The 22,935-nt window shown below is 40.6% G+C and overlaps 3 protein-coding genes across 3 annotated transcripts in view; 2 read left to right on the forward strand and 1 right to left on the reverse strand.

The window, feature by feature from the left end:
- Positions 1–4,113, reverse strand: part of bltp3a (bridge-like lipid transfer protein family member 3A) — a 27,426-nt gene extending 23,313 nt beyond the window's left edge. The window contains exon 1 of the mRNA XM_050064293.1: positions 3,902–4,113. Coding sequence (XP_049920250.1) covers positions 3,902–3,945 — 44 coding nt within the window. The 5' untranslated portion in view covers positions 3,946–4,113. The remainder of the gene's footprint in view (positions 1–3,901) is intronic.
- camta1a (calmodulin binding transcription activator 1a) overlaps positions 1–22,935 on the forward strand; it is a 929,980-nt gene that overhangs the window by 209,154 nt on the left and 697,891 nt on the right. The window lies entirely within an intron of this gene.
- Positions 9,774–18,638, forward strand: LOC126402397 (protein ILRUN-like). Its single transcript, XM_050064316.1, has 5 exons — positions 9,774–10,021; positions 12,112–12,266; positions 12,389–12,586; positions 13,305–13,630; positions 15,619–18,638. Exons 1-5 carry the CDS (start codon positions 9,864–9,866, stop codon positions 15,652–15,654), a joined length of 873 nt encoding a protein of 290 aa, XP_049920273.1. The 5' UTR covers positions 9,774–9,863; the 3' UTR covers positions 15,655–18,638.

Consider the following 22,935-nt stretch of genomic DNA (forward strand, 5'->3'; position numbering starts at 1 on the left):
TGAGAAAGTGTACCAGCCTCCTTACTGGAGCCACATAGCTGTGAACCCCATCTAGGTTAACCTCTGTGAGGGTGCTGATGTAGTGAGCTCCGACAGCCAGGAATAGGCTGCAAACCCACACGGGGTGAATATATAGCAGCAATCGAAGCAAATCAGTTTGTTAAGTATTTTAATTTCACATCCAGCACATGACTGAACACTGTTCTGACAAATCCCCGTGACATTTCAGGCATCAGCCGAGAGACACTGATGAGAAAGATGCAGACTAAATGTCAAGCCGGGCAGCTAAAGAGCATGGCTCACAGTCGGTTGACGATATTAATTAAACTAATGAGACAACATGTGAACACGGTCCAATTTGTCATAACATTTGACATTGTTTGGCCAGGCCTAACACCAAGCTGTACCTGATAAGCCTGATAAGCCAGCTCAAGCTTCCCTTTGACATTGAGCAACAACATAACGGCCCAACACTTCTTCTATTGTGAACAAAACCTGGGCCATTGTTTTTTTTTAAATGAACATTTCATATGAACTCCCACAGTCCTCAATGGCCTCTAATGAGTCATGTTTGATGTGTTGAGCTAGTTCACATGTCTGAAAATACCAAACAGCTATGGCACGATTGTGCAGAGTCGTGAATTTTAATTCCCTTGCAGAATATAAAGAAGTTGACTTGCTGGTATTCATAATTAATTAACCCACATTAGAGCAAAGACTTCTGAATAGTGGTGCCATTATTTATAAAACTACCAATATAGGCTAATTACTCTGATTAGCATCAGTTCAAAGAGTGCAGAAATCCCAGAGCTTATCAGGGGCAAGAAAGAAGTCATTGTGCAAACTTTTCCAAAAAGCACAACTGTTTGGTTTTACAATTAAACAATACCAAGACCGCTCTAAGATGATTAACATGAGAAGAGTCACCACTGAAATGGTCAGCTTAAATCCAACAATCCATCAGCGGCTTAAGAAGTCCACTGTATGTGTGTTTAACACTTAGTTTAAGGTAAAGTTTATCTATTTGCCTTTTCCAAATACAGAGTATACAAACCAAAATGCCCAAGGTGCTTACACTGAATACACAAAATGCAACACAGACGAGAACATCATGCACACAGGGGGAAAAATAAAAGTACAATTGCAAACAAAAAAAGCAGAATATCCCAATCCCAATGTGTTTTTTGCAGTAAACACTGTGCGCAGTGTATCAGTTGTTGTGAATGTATGAAAATATAAATAATGCTGTGCAACAGAATTATAGAAACTTCAAGAATGTCAATAGTATAAATAATGGCTCACTAACAGCAGGATAAATAGCTGCAAAAATTGTAAGTTTACAGCAAAACATAATGACTATGACCTTATACATAAGGACTGAAGGTATGATCTTGTCGTCATCTTGCCGAGCTTAAAATAACCATTATAAAAAAAACTGCCACACTGAGTCACATACTTCAGAGATAACCAAAGAGATGCTTGGACAATAAAACCCATTTCCTGCCTAAAAGCAAACTAAGGTCAGCAGCAGCGTTGTCGTGCTGCTTGCATGTCTACCAACCAAGTATGTGTCCACTGTGTCCTATCTGCTGCAAATAATTGTTTTAATTATTCAGTGACAGAGACAACAGAAGAGAGGAGAATACGAGTCAGTCAAATACAGAGCCTCTGATTGAGCACACACCTACTGTCCAGTCTTGTGGTAAACTTTAACCCATACAGCTGTGGTAAAAGAGATCTTTTTAAAGACATTACTCTCTGACCCAATTTCTTAACAACTGTCAGCAGTGCCAAACACACAGAGAAGGAAAATTCAACACCTTATGACACGATAAAATCTTAAAAACAAGAAGGCAAAATAGCAAGCTCTATGTCTCCTGTCGCACACACAGAGGAAGTAAGACCAGGGTTCTCAATTATAAAACAATGCGCAGGATCCATACTAACAAAAAAAACATGCGGACAAAAACCAAAAATGGCGTGCCCCCAAACAATTTCAACAATAAGGCTTCCACCTCACCATCTGTGTCGCCAATTTCCCATCTCCAAAATGTTCGTAAGCTAGGTCAAAATTTCTCCTATCAAGTCTGTTATAATAGATCACAACTCTGGTGTGGAGAGTGGCGTACGCCTCTTTCAGGCCTTGTTTTGTGCACATGCAATGTTCATAAATGAGACCCCAGGTATGGAGAAAGGCCACAACCAGCTGTGGAGAGGATGCTGAAGGTGACTGGAATTTGATATTTTTTATAGCAGGGGGGCAGGTTGAAGAAATGTTGCTGAAGATAGGCAGTAATCAGACTAAAACTATGGGAGCATTACCAAAAAGGAGGCAAAATAGCAGGCTCTGTGTCTTCTGCAGCAGCAGCACATGCAGAGTAAGACCAGGTATGGAAAAAAGGCTGTGGAGGCAACCAGCTCTGGAGAGGATGCTAAAGGTGACTGGAATTTGATATCTGTTTAAGTATAGCAAGGGGGCAGGTTGAAGAAATGTTGCTGAAGATAGGCAGTAATCAGACTAAATCTATAGGAGTGTTGCTGAGTATTCTGATCTGGGGCGAAAGAAAGAATACAGATGCAAAATCTAAAATACTTTCTCCACAACTCTCCTTCCCTAGAAAATAAATTAAATTTTCTCCTGGAGAAGATGGCCTTGTTTTAGCTGTACTAAGGACAAAGTCAAGGAAGAATAACTGAAAAACTAGATAGATAGATAGACGTGGTTTACTAATACAAATATGAAAGCTATATTGTTCATGATAGCAAGGCAAGGCAAATCTATTTACAGCACATTTCATACCCAAAGTGCTTTATAAATGAGCCAAGTCTAAGTTCATTATAGCCCATTCCAGGATGTGGGAATTTTTCTTTGGTTTCACCATCACACATGCCGTAAACACATACATAAAAATGTGCATCCACCATAGCACATCCCATTAAAAAAACATAAGCTAACATATGGGCTACTTTAAAGCGAAAAAATCCAAAATGCTATAAGAAGTCTTGGCAATATGCATTCATAAAACATACAATTCATAGCAAACAGATCAGTAATATACACAATATATAAGTGACCATGAAATGAAATGGACCTGCTGTGCAAAGAGCTGCAGCAGTGTACCATAGTCCTACATGCAGATGCTAGTTTAAATAGAAGAAAAATACAAAAATGTGCATTCACCATAGCACAGCCCATAAAAACCATACATAATACAACATACAGGCTACATAAAAGCAAAGATAAAACTGCTGTAAGAAGTCCTGGCAAGACACATTAATTAAAAATCAAGCTCACAACATACAACCCAGTAATATACACAACATATAAGTGACCATGAAATGACATGGACCTGCTGTGCAAAGAGCTGCAGCAATGAACATTATGTGCAGATCCTAGTTTCAATAGAGTAAAAGATGCTACAGCAGATAGAGCTTTTTCATGTACAGTAATTGATGATATATTCAGGGCCCTCGACCATTGATTGACATGAAAAGACATAGTAAGCAGTGTGGTACAGTAAAGGCCCATTGACTCAAATATATCAGCTTTCTACAGCAGGTATTAAAGGCAGTCTGTGGCATATAACAGTATTAAGAACACAATGTGCATGCAGTTGGTGAAGTAATTTGGTTTACGATGTTAGTCTCGTTCAAGCTGAACTGGTTTGCTGCGTTCACTGTCCCTGTCAGTGTCTGTCTCCTAACGTTATTCTCATGTCTGTCCCTTCTTGTAACGTTAAAGCTACCTCTCAACCACACGGTAAATCAATGTAACTAGCTTAACGTGTAGATAGCAGATAGTAGCGCACAGCCGTCTGCTGTGTTGTGTGTAGGCAGTAACGGTAACACTCATCACCCAGCCGGGCTAACTGGCTAACACAAAGCCAGAGATAACACTTACCTTGACAAATGTTTCAAAATTTGCTTTTTTATAATGCCGGCCATTTCTGCTAGCGTCCGTGTCCGTGTCGTACCGCGACAACCGTTCACCCTCTGAATTAAACATGTAGGCTACTAGCTGCCATGGACCTCTGTGTTGAACACAGCCCGAGCTGAGTGCATCTTTGTAGCCGCTGTTGGCACAGCACAGCCTAGCTGCTACCTCGCTAAACTCCGGACAGCAACTGACCCCCCTTCTTGCTCATACACACTCTCACTGTGGAGCTCAGGCGGCGGCAACTGTGACAAAATGGCGTCACCTGCTGGATGCTGGGGGGAGAACAGGTGGGCGGCGGTGCGGAGAATCCCACCAGCCACCACTAAATATTTAACTATAGTCTATTTAATTACTTTAAAAGTAAAATCACAGGCTGATCTGGAGATTGATTTGTATTAATATTATTTGTATGAACAGATTGACAATCCGGGTGTTAATGTGTGATCTGTAAATATGACACACCTTCAACAAATATAAAAATAAGATTTGTAAACTCACAAAATATATTTGAGGCCATGGGTAAATGGATTCTGAACTATCAACAACTTTGCCCCAGTAAAAAAAAAAAAAAACACATATGCTATCAGAGGTAATTAATCACTCTTTCACTACATCTGGGTCCCTTCATGTGTAGAGAGGACAGACTTAACCCACATGTTGGAGGTACCCAGGGATATGCTAAGTGTGGTAAATCCAAATCTCTTCAAGTTTTTTTTTCTTGTTAATTGTTGTCAAAATTTGTACATTAATATAACGTGTACTCAAACTGTATTTAATACAGTAATATTTATTCAACCTGTTACTTTTGCTTCTATTTTTTATTGATTTATTTTCCTCTAAAAATCATCTTTTTAGGGTGGGGGTAGGAAGTAACGTGTTTTAAATACTCTGTGGTTACACTGAGATGTATGAAACCTGATTGTTGACTACCTGAAATTATGTGTCCATTCCTCTATTACCCTGTAAGTTATTCATATTCCTTTAGTCTGTAAGGGTCCTCATATCAAAATCAAAGGGTTTTTCATAGAAATTGATCCAAGTTGTGTGTATTATTTTAACAGGGGTTGTGTCGGTGTGACATGTGCTGTAATCCTCCAGTGCTGTAACTCTCTCTGATTCGCTGTCTGTCGGAGCTAGATCAAATGAATGATTCATAATTGATATATTATCTGAAGCCTAATTTTTTTAAACAAGTAATATTCATACTGGTTTAAATAAACAATTTGATTATATTTCCTGATCTTTGCTGAGGAACAGTTTCGTGTGAAAGTGATTAAAGGCCTGTCCCAAATATAGGCCTGTTGATTTCAGTGTTCTAAGCAAATAATAGCCTGGGCTACTAATTAAGGATTTATGGTATGAGTGAATCCAGTTTCTATTTGCAAATTAAAAAGGCATTTGTGGATCTCACTTTTAAATTTGTGGATTTGAATTTTACACACACAGCGTTTTGAGACAAACTTTCCCTCAGTCTGGCTGTGCAATGGTTGCTGCAAAGTGATTATGTGATATTAATTAAATTTGATCAGGTAATCTGGGTGTACTGTAACTAATTATAGTCTATGTTTAAAGTTTCTATTAGTCACATACTCAACATGCTGTATCTCTCCATTGTGTAATGAAATGCTTTGTTGCCCCCTCCAGCACTGTGCCTGACATAAAGATCAATCAAATATCAAAAATGCAATATTTAACAAAAGATTACTCGCAAACATGAGGAAGGCCTACACGAGGTGCAGATGAATTACAAGATGGTGCAGCATGTTACAGTAATTATGGTGCAAATATTATAATATCCAAAAACAATGTGATGGAGTTTCACTCTCGATGTCTTTCAAGATACCAGAAGGGAAAAAACAGACCTTACACAGTGAGCATACAAGAAACTATGACCGATTAAACAAATATTTAGGTCAGACAAACAAAAATAACAGGTAAACATGCAAAAGTCAAAAAAGACATCAGCTAATAATCTCAAGGGAGATTTTCTGAATGAACTGGCAACTTTATTGATGCATCAGTTGCTCTTTATAGGAATATAATGAACTATCATTAAAATCACATGTCAGCAAATATCACAACTAGTTTTGTATGCAAAATAAAACACAGGAATTTAGATGTCATAAAATAAACACAATCACATTAAACAGCCTGTGAAAAACATGAACATAGAAAGAAAATAAATTTCATGATCAAACAAACAAATATTAGGCTTTAATTGTCTGGTTGATATTATATCATAATCAGACATATACACATCATTTATTGACAAGGCTGGATTACTAAAGTGGGCAACTGTCCTGGGGCCCCAGACCTCCAAGGGTCCCAAGAGCCCCTGCTTCACTGTGTGTCTGTTGCTTTTTGGTAAATTCATAATGAGTGAGAATTTGCAACATCAAAAGATAATCAGCTTTAAATCTAAAAGTATCAGATTTTTGTGGACTGATGACGAGGCTGTAACCTTTCTCAAATCAATGCATGAAAAAAACGACACATTTCCATCGAATTTTTTATATCGTTTAATTGTTTGACCGGTGGTGAAATGTCCCATTTTCTTTTTAAAATGTCCTTAAAGTTTGGTTAAGATGTGTGTTAAATTTGGATCAAACTGCCATCATTAGTATGCTGTATGTACCATGTTTGATTGGAACTTGAGCGTCTTTCCCACTGGACAAAAACAAAACTCACTAACGCCTACAAACATCTGGCTTTGGTACAATTGGCATTCACTTCCGGGCCAAATGACTCTGCAGTTGTCACCGGTATGTATCGACTCCAGTGCCAATCAGCAGTGATGGAAATACGGCAGAGGTGAGTAGAGGCTTGCAACATACACGGCTTGTTTGAGGGGGAGTAGCAGGTCGTTGGCGGTTGGCTGCGGTCAGTGAGACACCACGGCTACCCACTTGAGGGTGAGCAGCCCAGCTTTTGGACCTACTCCTTAGAGGGTCCATCTCTGGTGCAGCTCAGTATGGCACAGCGCATCTAAACTGATAATGGAAATGCAAATTGGTGCAGCATGGATTGACTCGGCACGGCCAAAAGTGAAAGTGAAAAAGGCCCATTAGTCTGCAATGAGTCTGAAAGAGAGGCTGAATAAGTGAGATATAAAAAAGAAGCAACCACTATAACATTTTCACGGGCCTACATGCTGCCTTCTACTGTTTACTCATCTGCTTTCTGGCCTGTTCATGACACTGAATGTGAGACACCAGAAAAAACAAGGGTTCTGCAGAGCTCTGTACACGACTCTGATCTACTGCAACTGAAAGGCGTCTATTGCCTGTTTTTCCTGTGTTTAAAAAAAACTGCATACACGCACTAACTTTGTAGGTAAAAGGGTACTGGAAGCAGCAGGGTCCCAATGACGACATTTTGCCCTCAGGCCCTCAAACAGGTTAATCTGGCCATGAAAAGTACATAAGACAAAAAGAACAAGCAGAACTAATCCCTGCTCAGTTTCCCATTTAGATACACCATACTGCTAAAGAAACACAAACTTTGCCTTGGGCCACTGGTACATAATCTACAATCTTTAATTGTCTTTTTTTAACAATAAATAATGTTAACCTTGATATATTATTTTAAGTAGGTTAATTTTTATTTTATTTATTCAGCATTTAACATGATCATTTTGGACCTCCTGGTGGACAAGCTGCGCTGCCTGGATTCCCCCTCATCTACCTGTGCCTGGATGAGGGACTTCCTCACTAAGTGACCACAAACTGTCAATATCGGCCCCACTGCTCCTCCACCGTCACACTCAGCACTGGCACCCCTCAGGGCTGTGTGCTGGGCCCACTCCTCTTCACCATTTAGACGCATGATTGCACTCCCGTCCACTCCTCTAACACCATCATCAAATTTGCAGATGACACCACTGTCGTGGGGTTCATAATGGAGGGTGGTGAGTCAGCGTACAGGGATGAGGTCCACAGACTCTCAGAGTGGTGCAGAAAGAACAACCTGACGCTCAACACTGGAAAAACAAAAGAGATGGTGTTGGACTTGCGGAGGCACAGAGCAGATCCAGCACCCCTTGTCATATATGGAGATGAAGAGGAGAAGGTCTCCACTTTTAAGTTCCCGGGGATCACCATATCCCAGGACCTTACCTGGGCTGCGAACACCACAGGAGTGGTCAAGTAGGCCCAACAGAGACTGCACTTTTTTAGGCTGCCCTCTCTGGAGGACATCTCCAGCTCTCAGTGCCTCAGTAGAGCCAAGAGGATCACCAAGGACAGTTCCCATCCTGGAAATAAACTCTTTGCACTGCTGCCCTCTGGTAGGCGCTATGTAAGCCTTAAAAGCCGGACAAACAGACTCAAAAACAGCTTCTTCCCCTGGGCCATTAGAACTGTGAATGCTGCTAAGCTGAACAACTTCACATAAGCTAATAGGTGCAATATTTTACCACAGTGCCCTTTGGCAATGCATTTTTTTTTACAACTCTAAATATTCATTGAGTAGTTTTTAGTAGATCTGTGATTTTATATGTTTTTGTATGATTTTATATGCTGCTCAGTAAGTGTGTGTGGATATGGGTATGTCAATTTGCCCCAATCAGATGTGGCACTTTAAGTTCATTGCACTATGTGTAATGACAATAAATGCATTCTATTCTTCAGCTATCAGGCTCCTCCTCTGTGGAATCATCTTCCTGTTTCGGTCCGTCTCCACATTTAAGACTAGACTTAAGACTTTCCTTTTTGATAAAGCTTATAGTTAGGGTTGGCTCAGGCTTGCCTTGTACCAGCCCCTAGTTAGGCTGACTTAGGCCTAGTCTGCCGGGGGACCTCCTATAATACACCGAGCACCTTCTCTCCTTCTCTCTCTCTCTCTCCTTTGCTAACACTCATGTCCTGTTACTGCGTCTCGCTAACTCGGCTGCACTGCATGTCACTAACTCGGCTTCTTCTCCGGAGCCTTTGTGCTCCACTGTCGCTCAGGTTAACTTATATCGCAGCGGTGCTTGGATAGTGTGACATGTGGTTGTGCTGCTGCCGTGGTCCTGCCAGATGCCTCCTGCTGCTGTTATCATTAGTCATACTTCTACTGTCATTATACACATATGATTATTGTCACATACATATACTATCATATATGAATATATACCTTCAACATATTGTAACACAATAGCCGTAATTATTATTGTAATATTATTACTTAAATTAATGTTGTTGTAAGCTACTGTCATTACCGTCTGTCCTGCATCTCTTTCGGTCTCTGTCTCTCTTTATGTATCATCAGCACCCCCATTTTGTCATACGGATTACTGTTAATTTATCATGATGATCTGTTCTGTACGACATCTATTGCACGTCTGTCCATCCTGGAAGAGGGATCCCTCCTCAGTTGCTCTTCCTGAGGTTTCTACCATTGTTTTTTCCCTGTTAAAGGGTTTTTTTGGGGAGTTTTTCCTTATCCACTGTGAGGGTCCAAAGGACAGAGGGATGTTGTATGCTGTAAAGCCCTCTGTGGCAAATTGTGATTTGTGATATTGGGCTTTTTAAATAAAATTGAATATTATATTCTGAATGATGTGATAACAACGTTTTTTGTCCAGTGCTTTGACTGTTTGTTTGTAAAATATTTGCGGTGAGGCAAGTGTTTTTCCAGCTTGTGCAGTATGAAATATGTAAACAAAAATCATTGAATGCACATTATTATATATTATATTATAAATATATGTTACATATTAATTACACATCATTACTATTATATATAACCATACACCTAGCATGACTGTAGCGTACGTGCTGCTCAGTGTTTTCCTTTCTCCTGCAGGCCTGTGGCTCATAGGTGGAACACAAAACACAATCATGTGACATGCGCACTCGGCCCTGTTGTTGAGTTTATTATGACAAGTCGAGGCCTCGGACTAAATTAGGAGCGTAGCCCCCGTCTCTGTCCGGGCGAATCCGCGATGGAGGGCATGGACCTGGACCTGGACCAGGAGCTCATGCAGAAATTCAGCTGCATGGGCACGACGGACAAAGATATCCTAATATCGGAATTTCAGAGGCTCCTCGGGTTCCAGCTAAACCCCGCCGGATGCGCCTTCTTTCTGGACATGACCAACTGGTGAGCTCGAGGACTCGTCCGGCCTGCTGTGCGCCTAATGTTAGATAACAGATACTGTACACTAGCTAGCTTTCTACCTTGCGTACTAAAGATAATTTGCCGGTAAAACGGGGCAGGAAACCACAGAAGTGTTACCCGTCATTGTGACAGGGTGATAGCGTTTACGTTAGGTATGTAAACGTGGGCACAATGACAGCTAACGACGTTGTAACGTAACTAGCGTTAGCTGAGTCACCGTGGCTCCGACTTTTGATTGCCTGTTAGGGACACAGTGGAAGGTAGCTTAGCGAGTGTTGTGATAAAATGCTTATAACGATAAATAAATATAGTCAACATGACTCCACACTGAAGCGGGCGTGTTATTTGAACGAAAATACATTAACGTATTTTGTGATGTGAGTGTTATTGCTGCTAGCAGGAGCTGAAATAGGTGGGCTATCACTTTAATGCAAAGCTAGGTACTATCAGGTAGCTAGTCAGTTAGCTTAAGTGCTAATTCAAAGTTTATAACTGGTTTCTAACGGTCTGTTAACTGTTTAATGTGTCAGACACCCGTTACATTGACACTAACGTCAGTCAACAAGATCAAACGTTCACATTAGGTTATGTCTGTCACTCCTTGACGACAACCACAGCTACTGTTTATTACGTAACCTCCCTGCCGAGTGTAGCTCAAAGCTCACAGTGGTTGTGCAAGCCTGGTGAATCTTTACCTCACTGTTCTGGGAATTAACCTTTTAATATGCGTTTTATACACAGTGAGGATACATTTCAAACTTGCATCTTTCTGGGAGGGGGTGGTGGGGAAGCTGTAAAAAGCGACTTCCGGTGACACATTTAGAAAATGAAACAGTAGGAGTAAAAGCGAAAAAGACAGTGTCGGGGACAGAAAGGTCAAACTGAAGACTTCCCCTTAAATTAATCTCTCTGCGCATATGCAGCATTAAGCCAATGCATGTCTATGGAAGATAACAGAGTCTATGGGCAGTGCAGGCTGTAGTAGTTACACGTGATGCCGTGTAATAGCTCCTCTGCAACGGGCTTTCTAAAAATAAAAGCTGCTGGTTTATGGATGACCAGCATGCCACGGGAAGCTCCCATTCGCAGGCTCTCTCTGGGTCTGCAGACATCTCAGTTGTTTGCCACAATATGTACATTTGAAACAATGGTCATCAAATATTGTTGTACCAAAAATATTACTCTTAGGTAGATTTTTTTTTGCCAGGGACCCAGATTTATGCCTAGGCTCTTAGTAGTTGGATTTTTCTTTAAGTTGATTAATAAAAATAAAGCTGGTGTGTGTTCCTATGGTTCCCACATACCAGAGGAAAAAAGAAAACAGTGATAATTTTGTTAGCATTAAATAATTGCAGCTTCCATAGTGCCTTGACATTATACTAATAGCTAAGACTCATGGGATATGTTTAGGGCTGAAACACTTTGTTGATATTGTTTGTCTTGTGACTGTAAATTGAATATATTTGGGTTTAAAGCTGTTGGTTCAACAAAATGGGGGTAGCAGTAGCTCAGTCATAGGGACTTGGAGTGGGAACTGGAGAGTTGTCGTTTCAAATCCCCATCTGGACCAAATATGGAGTGTGGATTGGCAGATTGCCAGTTTGCCTCCTGGGCACTGCCGAGGTGTCCCTAAGCAAAGCAACAAACCCCCAGCTGCTTGGGGCGCCTGTCCATGGCAGCCCCCTCGCTCTGACATCTCTCCATTTAATGCATGTGTAGGTCCTGTTGTATGGGTTTGTATTTCGGGCCTGTGTGTATATGACAGATAGAAAAATTTCCCCTCAGGGATTAATAAAATGTGGACCAAATTGAATTTAAAAATAGAAGCGTAATCAGCAGATCAATACCAATGAAAATAACCCTTAGCTGCAACCCTGGATATGATGTTATTTACTGATCACAAATATGACTATTTTGATGAAAATGTTGAAGTAAATCTTGACGTTAGTGGAACAGAGGCCAGCTCTGTATTTGGACTATGGTATGCATATCTGTAAACACTTGAATCATCATGTTTTACTACAATATATGTATGTACTGATCACCTGGATTTCTGCTTTCTGTCATCCTAGGAATTTACAAGCAGCCATCGGAGCCTACTATGACTTTGAGAGTCCCAACATCAGTGCGCCGTGCATGTCCTTTGTGAAGGATGTGACGATTGGTGAGGGTGAATCAGTTCCACCGGACACACCTTTCACAAAGACCTGGAGAGTACAGAACACAGGTAAGTCTGCTGAAATAATAAGATACATGACAGTCAGAGCTGACACCAGATCTCGTTATAATTAAAATTATTACACTCACATGCGATGCCGACTTCAGCATAGTTTTCTGTGTTTCTTCCAGGTGCAGAGTCATGGCCTCCTGGAGTTTGTCTGAAGTATGTTGGAGGAGATCAGTTTGGTCATGTAAACATGGTGATGGTGCGGTCTTTAGACCCTCAGGAAATGGCTGATGTTAGCGTGCAGATGCAGAGCCCCGCGTCTCCCGGCATGTACCAGGGCCAGTGGAGAATGTGCACAGCCACCGGACTTTACTATGGAGGTGAGGACAGGAAAATTACACTGCAAACAAAACAGATTTAAAGGAAAATCTTAACCTAAAGTAAAAAATGTCACCTTGGGCTTTCATTAACATTTCCAAAGACTGCAACAATATATCAGCAGTATAATAATTATCATTTGTTTTGAACTGAGCTGCTCACATGCAAATATACAGCCAAGTAGTGTCGTTAGCAGCAGGCGGCAACAGTCGTTACTGAAGATAAAGTGCTAGATAATCCTGTATGCGTCTCCTTCAGTGAAAACTGTTAAAGGATTGAATGGCCGTTCAGTATCAGCATACACATATTTAATTAAGAGTCATTCATTTAATTGATTTATATCCTCCTGCAAGTTCAATGTGTATGATGGATCTTAACAAGAAGTCCCTCAAGACTCACCTACTTACAAATTAAGCAGCAGAGGGATACTCAATTATAAATTATACTTGGCCTTAATTTTTCATTTGGGTGTTCATAACTATTACTCCTCACTTAACACCATCAGTCGCCTAGTGGAGAAAAGAATTGTAGACCTGGGGCACTTTAAATCTTTGAGGAGATGGTGGGTGTGTGGTCCAGTGTAAAAGCTAATTGAGATTTTCAGAGTGGTTAATTTATTCCTTCAGGTTATTTTGATCTTATACACATAGGTAGAGGTTTGAGTGCAGGACAGTGTCAGTGGCTTTGCATATTTTAACGTGCTGTTCGTTTCTGTGACAGATGTCATTTGGGTGATCCTGAGCGTGGAGGTTGGAGGCCTTCTCGGCGTCACACAGCAGCTTTCCTCTTTTCAAGCTGAGTTCAACACCCAGCCACACCGCACCCTGGAAGGAGACTACAACCCCTTCGCCTCGCCAGAGAAGAGCAAGTGCCCCAACAGCAACAACAACAGCCTCCAAGATGCCAGCAGTCACATGGTTGCAGGGGAACATTGGCAGGACAACCCCGACCAGCTGCAGCAAGATCAGAATGGACTTTCACACAACTCTGTGGATATAGTAGCAAACAGTCTACAAAGCAATCTATCAGTAGTCTCTTATAACCAGGTAAGACATATCGAAGGGCACGGAGATTCTTCATACAAGTGAATCAAGGTTGGGGTTATTTTCTTCCAGTTTCTATCATCAAAATAACAAAACTTCAAAACCTGAAAGCCTTCTATATTTAAAAAAGAGTAAGTAACATCCAATCGAACACAAAGTTAAGTATAAGGATATTTTTCAAGTGCACTGTAGTGGCACAACTAAAAGTTGTGCGAGTTGAAGGTAACTCCACACAAAAACATTGCTCAGGGCTGTAGTATTAGATATATTAAATAGGCTGCTCATACTCCATCTTCAGAGAAGATCATTCTTCCATTTACTATTTTAAAGTGATCTTTCAACAAAAAAGACTAGGGGCCCTATTGAAATAATGTGAAGTGTATGGTCTAAAGTGCAATGTGTGAATGCATTTTGGACATGTCCATCTCCACGTATGCAAGTTAAACAGTGCATGATCTGGATGCAAAGTAAGGTGTCAAGATAAGAACGGTGTCATCTCCGAGTACCGTTAAAGGCCAGGTGCGCCTGCACATGGCGGAGACGGCAAAGTGGAGAAGCAAGCAGTTTTCTGCTGAAAGAAATACAGTAATAGCAGTAATGTCACTGCAGCAAATATTGTGGGACATTTAAGCAGCTAAACTAAAAACTGCAGTTATAAACTTGTCAGAGGAAACAGAACGAAACTTCAACCTTGTTAAATAATAAAGTCACACTGGTCCTCGTGTGGAAATGCGCACAGCGTTTCTCTTAATGGCTCCAGTTGTGGTGTGGATCACTGCTGCCCGTGTTCGGGAAAGCAACAATACAGCCGTCTTACTGGGGTCAGGATGTGTGGACAGTTAAATCACTTCACAACCAGAAACAGTAGATTAACAGAACCATCAAAAACATGGACAATTATAAAGCAGCAGCAAACAGCGCGAAAAGACGCACAAGTCAGAGTAGTTGATAGGATCATATTTCACTGGAATTCTACTTTGTATAATTCCATATGACAAATGAATGATTGAATTGAGTTGGACAGCAGCTCTGCTCTCTGATATGTGCACATTTTAGCAAATGTAATTACTTTTCTCATTAATAATGTATTATTCCACCCACCCGCGACCCATCCACATGTCCCTATGTGTGTAACAAGCAAGAGTGTACACACGTTGTGAACCGACCTTTGTAGGTGCAACTTACAATCTAAATAATGCGCCCTTTAAATAGCAGGAAAATACTGCGCAACTGACTTTAGACCGGATTTTTGTTGGTCAGTGGTGCCATCGCTCTCTGCTGCATCAAAATAGCAATACGCCAACAATGCACCTGGCCACATGTCATTTTAAGATCTACATGGCCATTGGCTCACATTGGACAAAGTGGTGATTGCTAGATGCTAAAATGCTGGTTATAAGTTATATATTCAAGTTTATAGATATAGTTTAGACCAGCTTTAGTTGTGTCACGGATGTCGATATATTCAGGCAATAGGATTAAGGACCCAAATGCAGACACTAAGGCAGAACAAGTCTAAGAAAAAGGACTTAACTAAACCACTGTTCAAATGAAAAGGCTTACATTCAGGCACGAGAAGACAGACCAAACAAGGAAACAAATCCAGAGTGATGAAACAGGCAGAACAAAAACCACAAGTAGCAGATATCAGGTAGAGGAGCAGGAGAACAGGTACAGATGGCTGGAACACGAAAATGCACAACATGACAAACTGGCAGATAGAAAGGGCTGTGTGCTGGTTACAGCTGATGAGCTAATTAGAGGCAGGTGATAGCAGGTGGGGATGATTTGGTCTGAGGGCATCTGGTGGACAGGTGGAGAATGGCAGGTCTGGAAAGTTCCTCAGAAATGCATGGGTTTCAGGGGAAGTGGAGGCAGCCGTCCTAACAAACTGACCTGTAATCTGGCAGTCTAAACTAATACCACGCTGACTTCTCACATTGTGAAAGTGTACTAAAGTCTTTGTATTTAATCCCTTCTCTCCCTTACAGGGTATACAGGAGCCCTATCCTTTTGGGCACTCTTAAATCATGGGACTTGTCACAGTGAAGCAGCACTAAACCTCTAGAGTCTGTCACACCAGTAAGAGAAAGAAGAGGCTTTATCAGTAGCTGGCTGAGAGTGTGGAGATTCAAAAACACTTTTATGCAAAGTCTAGCTACACTTTGAGAAACCAGAGGCCAACGCTCCCAACGTGCAGCTCAACCAACATCCCACGACCCACTGTATGCACGTGTGAATGCTAAGTTAAAAATGAGTGCTATGAGTCTTTTGAGTGATAACTTTTTCTTTTCCAGATTTTCTTTTTTTTCTTTTTTTTTAGTTGTCAGAGTGCAAATGAAACAATGATGACAGGAGTGTGTATTTGTGAAATTGTGTGTGCGTATACGTGTGTGCATTGTGCAACCTGAAAGAGAGACTTTGGAGGAAAAGCCATTTATTTTGCCAACTGATTCTCCGGTTTCTGCTCTGACTCTTGGTTTATCGATCAGGTTTCCAGACCTGTTCCCTGTGACTAAATCTGATAATATGGGCATCTCTGAAACGAACTATTAGATATCATATTTACTTTTTATCTTAAGTTTAAAGGTATACTATGCAGGATTGTCAGTTACTGTTTGCAAACACGCCCGGCAGCGAAAGTCAAAGTAAAAGCCAACCCCAGATTCACTCTTGTTTGGCATTTCACCTCGCTGTATTTGCATTTTCTTAGCGCTGTGTCTCTTGGATGGCTGCTGCTTACAGTCTGGCACTTGGCTGGCTACGTTTTTATAAAACCCTGACCTCACCTGTGTACGCCCATAAATGTCCTGAACACAGAAAATAAGAAACTACAGGCAGAGGGCAGAGAGTCTCTGCAGATAAATTTAACACCATACACTTCTAGTGGGTCATAAGTCAGTCTCTCCAGGATGTTGCAACGTTGCACTCGCAGAAATGAACACAAATTCAGCCAATCCCCATGAATTCTGCAACTTTACTGCAAGTTTGAATATTTAAAACGGAAAAAAATCGTATTGAATTGTAGAGCTGCGTGCAGCATATTAATTCACTTAGTCCCTCCTTGCCCTTCTTTCTCTTTTTATCATGGGACTACTGATGCATCTGCGACAGTGCCACATACATAGCATCACACGGCTAATGTTACCCAATATTAATTAATGGGTTTAATGACACAAGCTGTTTCGTTGTCGGTGGCGTGAGATGGTTTGAATTGTTTAACGGCTCGGTGTTGACTGTTAAGCTGAGTTAGCTAATGCTAACTAGGTGCAGAGAGAAGGAGGAGAGCAGGTCATGGAGACAGTCTTTCAGCCCTGCTCAAACAGCAGATCATCATCCACCCCCTCCTTCCATTACAAAAAGATTCTTACTCAGTGGGAAACACTGAATACTTATAATAACAGACTTGGAATCTGAGGCAGCATTGCAACTATTTCTGCAATTTTAATTTTGCTTCGCAATGTCATTGCAAAAAAAAAAAAAGCCTAAAAATATCGCAGCATGCATCACAGTCTTTGTGAGAAGCTGCCATGAAATCAGGCTGCAACAATCCGAAAAACAGCTGCAATATCCTTGAGGGACTGATGAGCTATGATTAAGAGGGAAAAGTTCTGTATGAGTCCGTATATTTTTTTTTAGAAAGATCCTGCATTGTTTTTACGCTGTCATAGTTCTGCAAACTTAAATGTGATGCAATTTTTGTCCACTGGAGGGAGCCAGCCATCACTCTAACAAACATGATGAGATCAACACTGAGAAACAGAACTCTCATTAACAGTATAGCTTCCATGATTTGTCCAAGTTTAGTCTCCATCATTGTACAGGAACATGTCTTTCTAAAGCTAGAATGTAGAGCCAACAGCTATATAATATTAAGCCTTCTGTAGTCACACATGATGAAGGCCTCTCCCCACACATTACTGGCACTTTGCATACACACATCTATAATATATTAGAAGAATATAGCAGAATATTCATTATTAGTTCTAATGCAGTATTAGAGATCTCCCTGGTTATTGTCTGAAGTTAAGATTTAGTCTAGTTTACATGCTTGCATTAAAATTAAACAAGATAACAGGATTAATGCGCACGATGCCAACAAGACATTGAAGTCAAGCCATATGAAGAGCTGTAAAAACATTACTTCACATGTTCTTTGTCACCCCGCTCTGAATTTTCATATTGAAGCTGTCTGTGGCTTTTTGTCATATTAAGTTGAATGTATTTGATGAATGTAGAAGAAGTTAAACATTAATTCACCCAAAGATTCGACGTTGTATATCTGCATTGACCTGGCAGTTTTATTAGTGTAATTATTGTTCTGAAAATTCCTGTCTCTTGTTAAAATGTTAGCACATTCAGGCCTGCAAATGCTCTTGCTCATCACTGGTGAACTGCTTAAACACATTAGAGAATTTTAGTTCAGTTATTTCAGATTAACCGCACCAGTAAAATTACAATGAAATGACACCCTCATGTTGTCTTGAAGAATTGTTGCTGCATATTTAATTGCACTAACTGGCTGATCTATGCACTGAGTACCGCGACTTCCTGTGCATACTTTTCTCCTCCACAAGTACAGTTAAGTCCCGAAGGGTTTATCGACTCTGTGATTTTTATCTCATCAACCACAGCCAGTGTGTGAGACCACCTCGTCAGGTAAACACCCTTTTAATTGAGGCGCTAACTGTAAGCCCCAGGGTTACTGAGCTTTGACAACATGACAACACCAGCCGATACAACATGTCACGTGGCTCTCTGTGCATTACCTGTGCAACACCTTAAATGTCTCGCCCTGCCGTCAGAGGTATTCGCTGTCAATGTCAATTCATCAAGTGTGTTTTGTCCCCTGCTGTGATGAGGTTTCCACTGGCCAGATTGCAGAATGAATCAGTTGGCATTAGACTCATACAACAGCACATTTATGAGAGTGAGGAAGTGCAAACAGATGAAAGCTTTTTTCCCTGTATGTCTGATGAATGTTTGTATGATTAAATTATCACTGAAAGTCTTGGGCTTTGTTGTTTTTTTTGCCGCAGAGTTGTTTGTTGATTTTCCAGGACTGAAAACCTCATTACAGTAGCTCTGAAGTCATAATTTTACACAGATTTGAACACCAGATTTTGCATTTTCATTATCTTTCCACACAGTCAGTTATAGTTACACATGACATCCTATGTAGTCTGCTCTGTTTTTCTTGTTCAGTTTTAAATCTAGCAAAATGCCATCTGTTTGCATTCATAAGTGATGAAGTGGAAATTAATTTATGGTCACTAACAAGCAGCACATTTACCAAATGTTCTTATGCACTGCTGTAAATCTTATAACAGAATTATGCATTGAACAGAGGCTTGGTCAGGCAGTTTGTAGTACTTCATGGGGCATAGAAATACTTACAAATATAAGACATGATTAAATTTACATCTAAAAGACAATAAATTGGGGGAAAAGAAGAAAAAAACAATCATATGCAATGGAATAAATAGTTAAAGATAAAAGAAAAAAAAGGAATGTATCCAGTTTATTGGAAAGCCACAGTGAACAATAATGTCTAAAGCCCTGATTTAAATGTGTTAACACCTTCAGCAGGGAATTGGTGCCACAGGTGGAGATTAAGGACATAAAAAGCACCAAACAAGACAGTGCTGCATAATTAAATGCATTATTGACATACCGTACCAGCTCTTGCTCATCATTTTCCTTCAAACGTCTGAGCCAGGTTCCTACATTAAGTAACTTCCCACCAAATAGTAAAGCACCACTGATAAATAGCTGCAAACTGTGCTACTGAATTGAAAATACACAACATGAGGCAAGACAAGTGCATTGGTTTCTGGTGTCAGTCACTACTCAAAATACTTTCAAAATAATGAGTAATGAAAACAGTTTTTTAATCGAGGGGCTATGTGAAGAAAACAGTAGCTGCAGTTCAGAGACAGACCCTGGCCAGTAGATGTGTCAGATTACGTGTTAGCCTGGAGGGTTACTGGTCACAAGCAGCATGCAGCTCCTCTAAGGTGCCTCACCACGTAATGGGCTCTATTGTGTCTGTCAACGGCTCTGTCCAGCAGCAGAATCAAAGTGCCTGAGGGAGCATCTCTCACTTGACATTTCCACAGGTTACATGTTGTGTCACAGCAAAAGTACAAGGGACATATTGAGGTAGTGTAGTAAACTCAAGATCAGCTGCTGAGTGACTGTTAAGGTCCAGCTGACTGAAAAACCTCACTGAGTTTGCTTTTAAGCAGTGGCTACTTGACTTTTTTACTTCATTAACTAGTACAGGTTGTGAGCAGGTTGCCAAAGCTGTAATTCTACTTTTTCTGAGAAGGCCTTTAAAGGGACAGTTCACTCCCAAATCACAAAATACATATGTTTTCTCTCACCTGTAGTGCTGTTTATCAGTCTAGATTGTTATGGAGTGAGCTGCTAAGTGTTGGAGATATCGGCCGTAGAGATGTCTGCCCTCTTTCCAATATAATGGAACTAGATGAAACTCAGCTTGTGGTGCTCAAAGAGCCAAAACATACATTAAAAAAAAACTCAGCAGCAATGTCTCTGTCCAGAAATCATGACCCCATTACTCAAGACAATTTACAGACCTTGTTGTGAGCCATTTCATGTAGGAACTATTTTCTTTCTACTGCACTACACCCTCCATGGTATCACTGCAGAAGGAAGTGTGCATCTACTCATGGACGAGAGGCTCATGCTCTGTGTCCTCCTTGGATGAGCTGTAACCATAAAAGTAAAATGAGAGTAGAACAAACATTACCATTCAAATCAACATATTAGGATGCTCAGAGCGGCAGCCATTTTAATTTGTACCATTGCCACTGTAACTGTTGTACTGGGCTAACTTCCATATAAACCTCTGTAAAAACAAACCAACTTGCAGCAATTTGGCCGACTGAACAAGCAGTGGAGTAGCACGATACATTTTCAACTAAGCAATCCGTTACTTTTAAAATATCATCATAAGTGTTATTTCCCTTTTGTTGCCATTTATTTCGTGTTTGTTGAAACACAATGTAGGCCTACTGAGCAGCTGAGAGACAGACTGCGGGGATAAATAGCATGCAGATTAGCATATTTTCACATCTTACATGGTGAATAAAGGATTATTTAAATTAAATCAGAGTTGGTGATTGTTGGAGCAGTTTACTAACTAACTGGACGACTAACAAGACTACCTAAGACGGTTTTGGTGAGTTTTATTTTGTGTCTGTCAAGTTGGAGTTAAGTGTGTTTTACGATGAGCTAACAAGGCAGTTAAGCTAACGTTAGTCTCAGTACGGTACAAAAGAGAAACGTGGATCAGTGTACGGTTGTTTTTTCTGTTTAAATAGAAACATAAGTGTAAGACTTTAAAACTAATGAGTGTGACACAGTTTGTGCCCCCCTGACTTGTGTTGTAATCATAACAACTAACAACTACCGCCATATTCCTTTGCACCAGCCAAATAATCCAAGCAAACAATCCAATGTCCTTTCTATTCATTTTATCAGCTAGCTCAGTGGTGCTAGGTCAGCTAGCAGAAGACGCTATTTATTTCTTGTTTGCTGTGATTTGGTTGGTTCGGTAAAAGCAAATTAGTTCCTACGTGAAACTACTCACAACAAGTCGGTGAAGAGTGCTCACAACAAGCTCATTTTATTTCTATGGCTGTAACGTTAGCTAGCTCAGTGGCGCTAGGTGAGCTAGCAGTAGATGCACGCTTCCTTCTGTGCGGTGATACGGTTGATGAGTGTAGTTCGGTAGAAACAAAATAGTTCCTATGTGAAACTACTCAAAACAAACTCATTTTATTTCTATGGCTGTAATCTTAGCTAGCTCAGTAGCGCTAAGTGGGCTAGCAGTAGATGCATGCTTCTTTCTGCGCAGTGACATGGTTGGTGGGTGTGGTTCACCGTGACCATCCTGATTTTTTGATTTAAATGATAATATTCAATCTACTCTCATTTTATTTCTATGGTTACAGCTCAACCGAGAAGGATCCAGAGCATGAACCTCTCATCCATGAGTAGATGCACGCTTCCATCTGCGCAGAGATACGGTTTAAGGGTGTAGTTTGGCAGAAACAAAATAGTTTCTACATTAAACTGCTCACAACAAGGTCTGTGGATTATCTTGAGAAACCAGGTCATAATTTCTGGAAAGAGACATTGCTGTTGAGTGTTGAAATGTATTTTTTGGCACTCTGAGCACCACAAGCCGAGTGCCCTTTAGTTCCATTATACCTCACATCAAAATAATCTAGATTGATAATAGCACTACAGGTAAGAGGAACAATATATGTCTTTGATTTTAGGGTGAACTGTTCCTTTAAAGATGATTTGTGTGGGTGGATACACATGCAGCAGCTCCTTAGAATATTTCAACACCACCGCACAAACACTACTGTTTAGTTTAAGCAAACATTTGCACACTCACTTTCTCTTTATTGTACTCGCTCTGTGTACCAGTTATTCAACTTTTTCCGCTAATAGTTTTCCATCTGTCAAAGCGACTCTAACCACTTTTTTCCTGTGGATGATTTAATGATATTTCATGGACGTTTTGCTTTAGATCCTTTGTGACCTTACATAGCCAGCATTTCTAGAGATCAAGCCTGTATAAAAACACACTTACAATGAGATATTAGATCCCCTTTTGTTCTGTATCTCAGTTAATCCTGACACATTATAACGAGAGTTAGCCTCTATATGTCTCTGTCCATCTGATTATCTCTGCCCTGTAGATGTAGTCACCCAGTCAGATTAGTAAAAATATTTGGGACCATTTCTTCACCATTTAAATTCACTTTAATCCTCTGGAAGCTGGGCTGCAATGGAGAGCTGCTATATGCAAACAGCGTGCTGATCCTCTAACAGTGGAACAACTTGACAGTGAGTGTTAAGTCAAGTGAAACACTTTATAAAGTGCCACTTTTTCTGAGTTTCAAAGCTCCTCCAGTCTAAATATCTACCGGGCCTCAGTTGTAGATTTATCCCAAAATAGACACAAACTGTTCCCACCTCTCACACAGACTGGTGAACTTTGACACACTCAGGGGATCGGATTAGATTAGATAAATTTAGCTTCAGTAGTTTTTGCTTACAAAGTTGGGAAATTATCCTAAAAAACTGTCATTCTTGAAATGCTGGTAAAAACTCTTCAGGTGCCTTCCCAGCTTGTCCCCAGGCTGTTAAGACTCCTCAGGTTTGTTTACTAAAGGAACTCTTTATGCGAATACTGCAATACTGCCCCAAGTCATTATTAGGTAGGCACTTGGAGCAACCTCCCTCACTGGGACACACCCTTTCTT

This window comes from Epinephelus moara, chromosome 16 (genome assembly GCF_006386435.1).
Source record: "Epinephelus moara isolate mb chromosome 16, YSFRI_EMoa_1.0, whole genome shotgun sequence".
Taxonomy (NCBI): Eukaryota; Metazoa; Chordata; class Actinopteri; order Perciformes; family Serranidae; genus Epinephelus; species Epinephelus moara.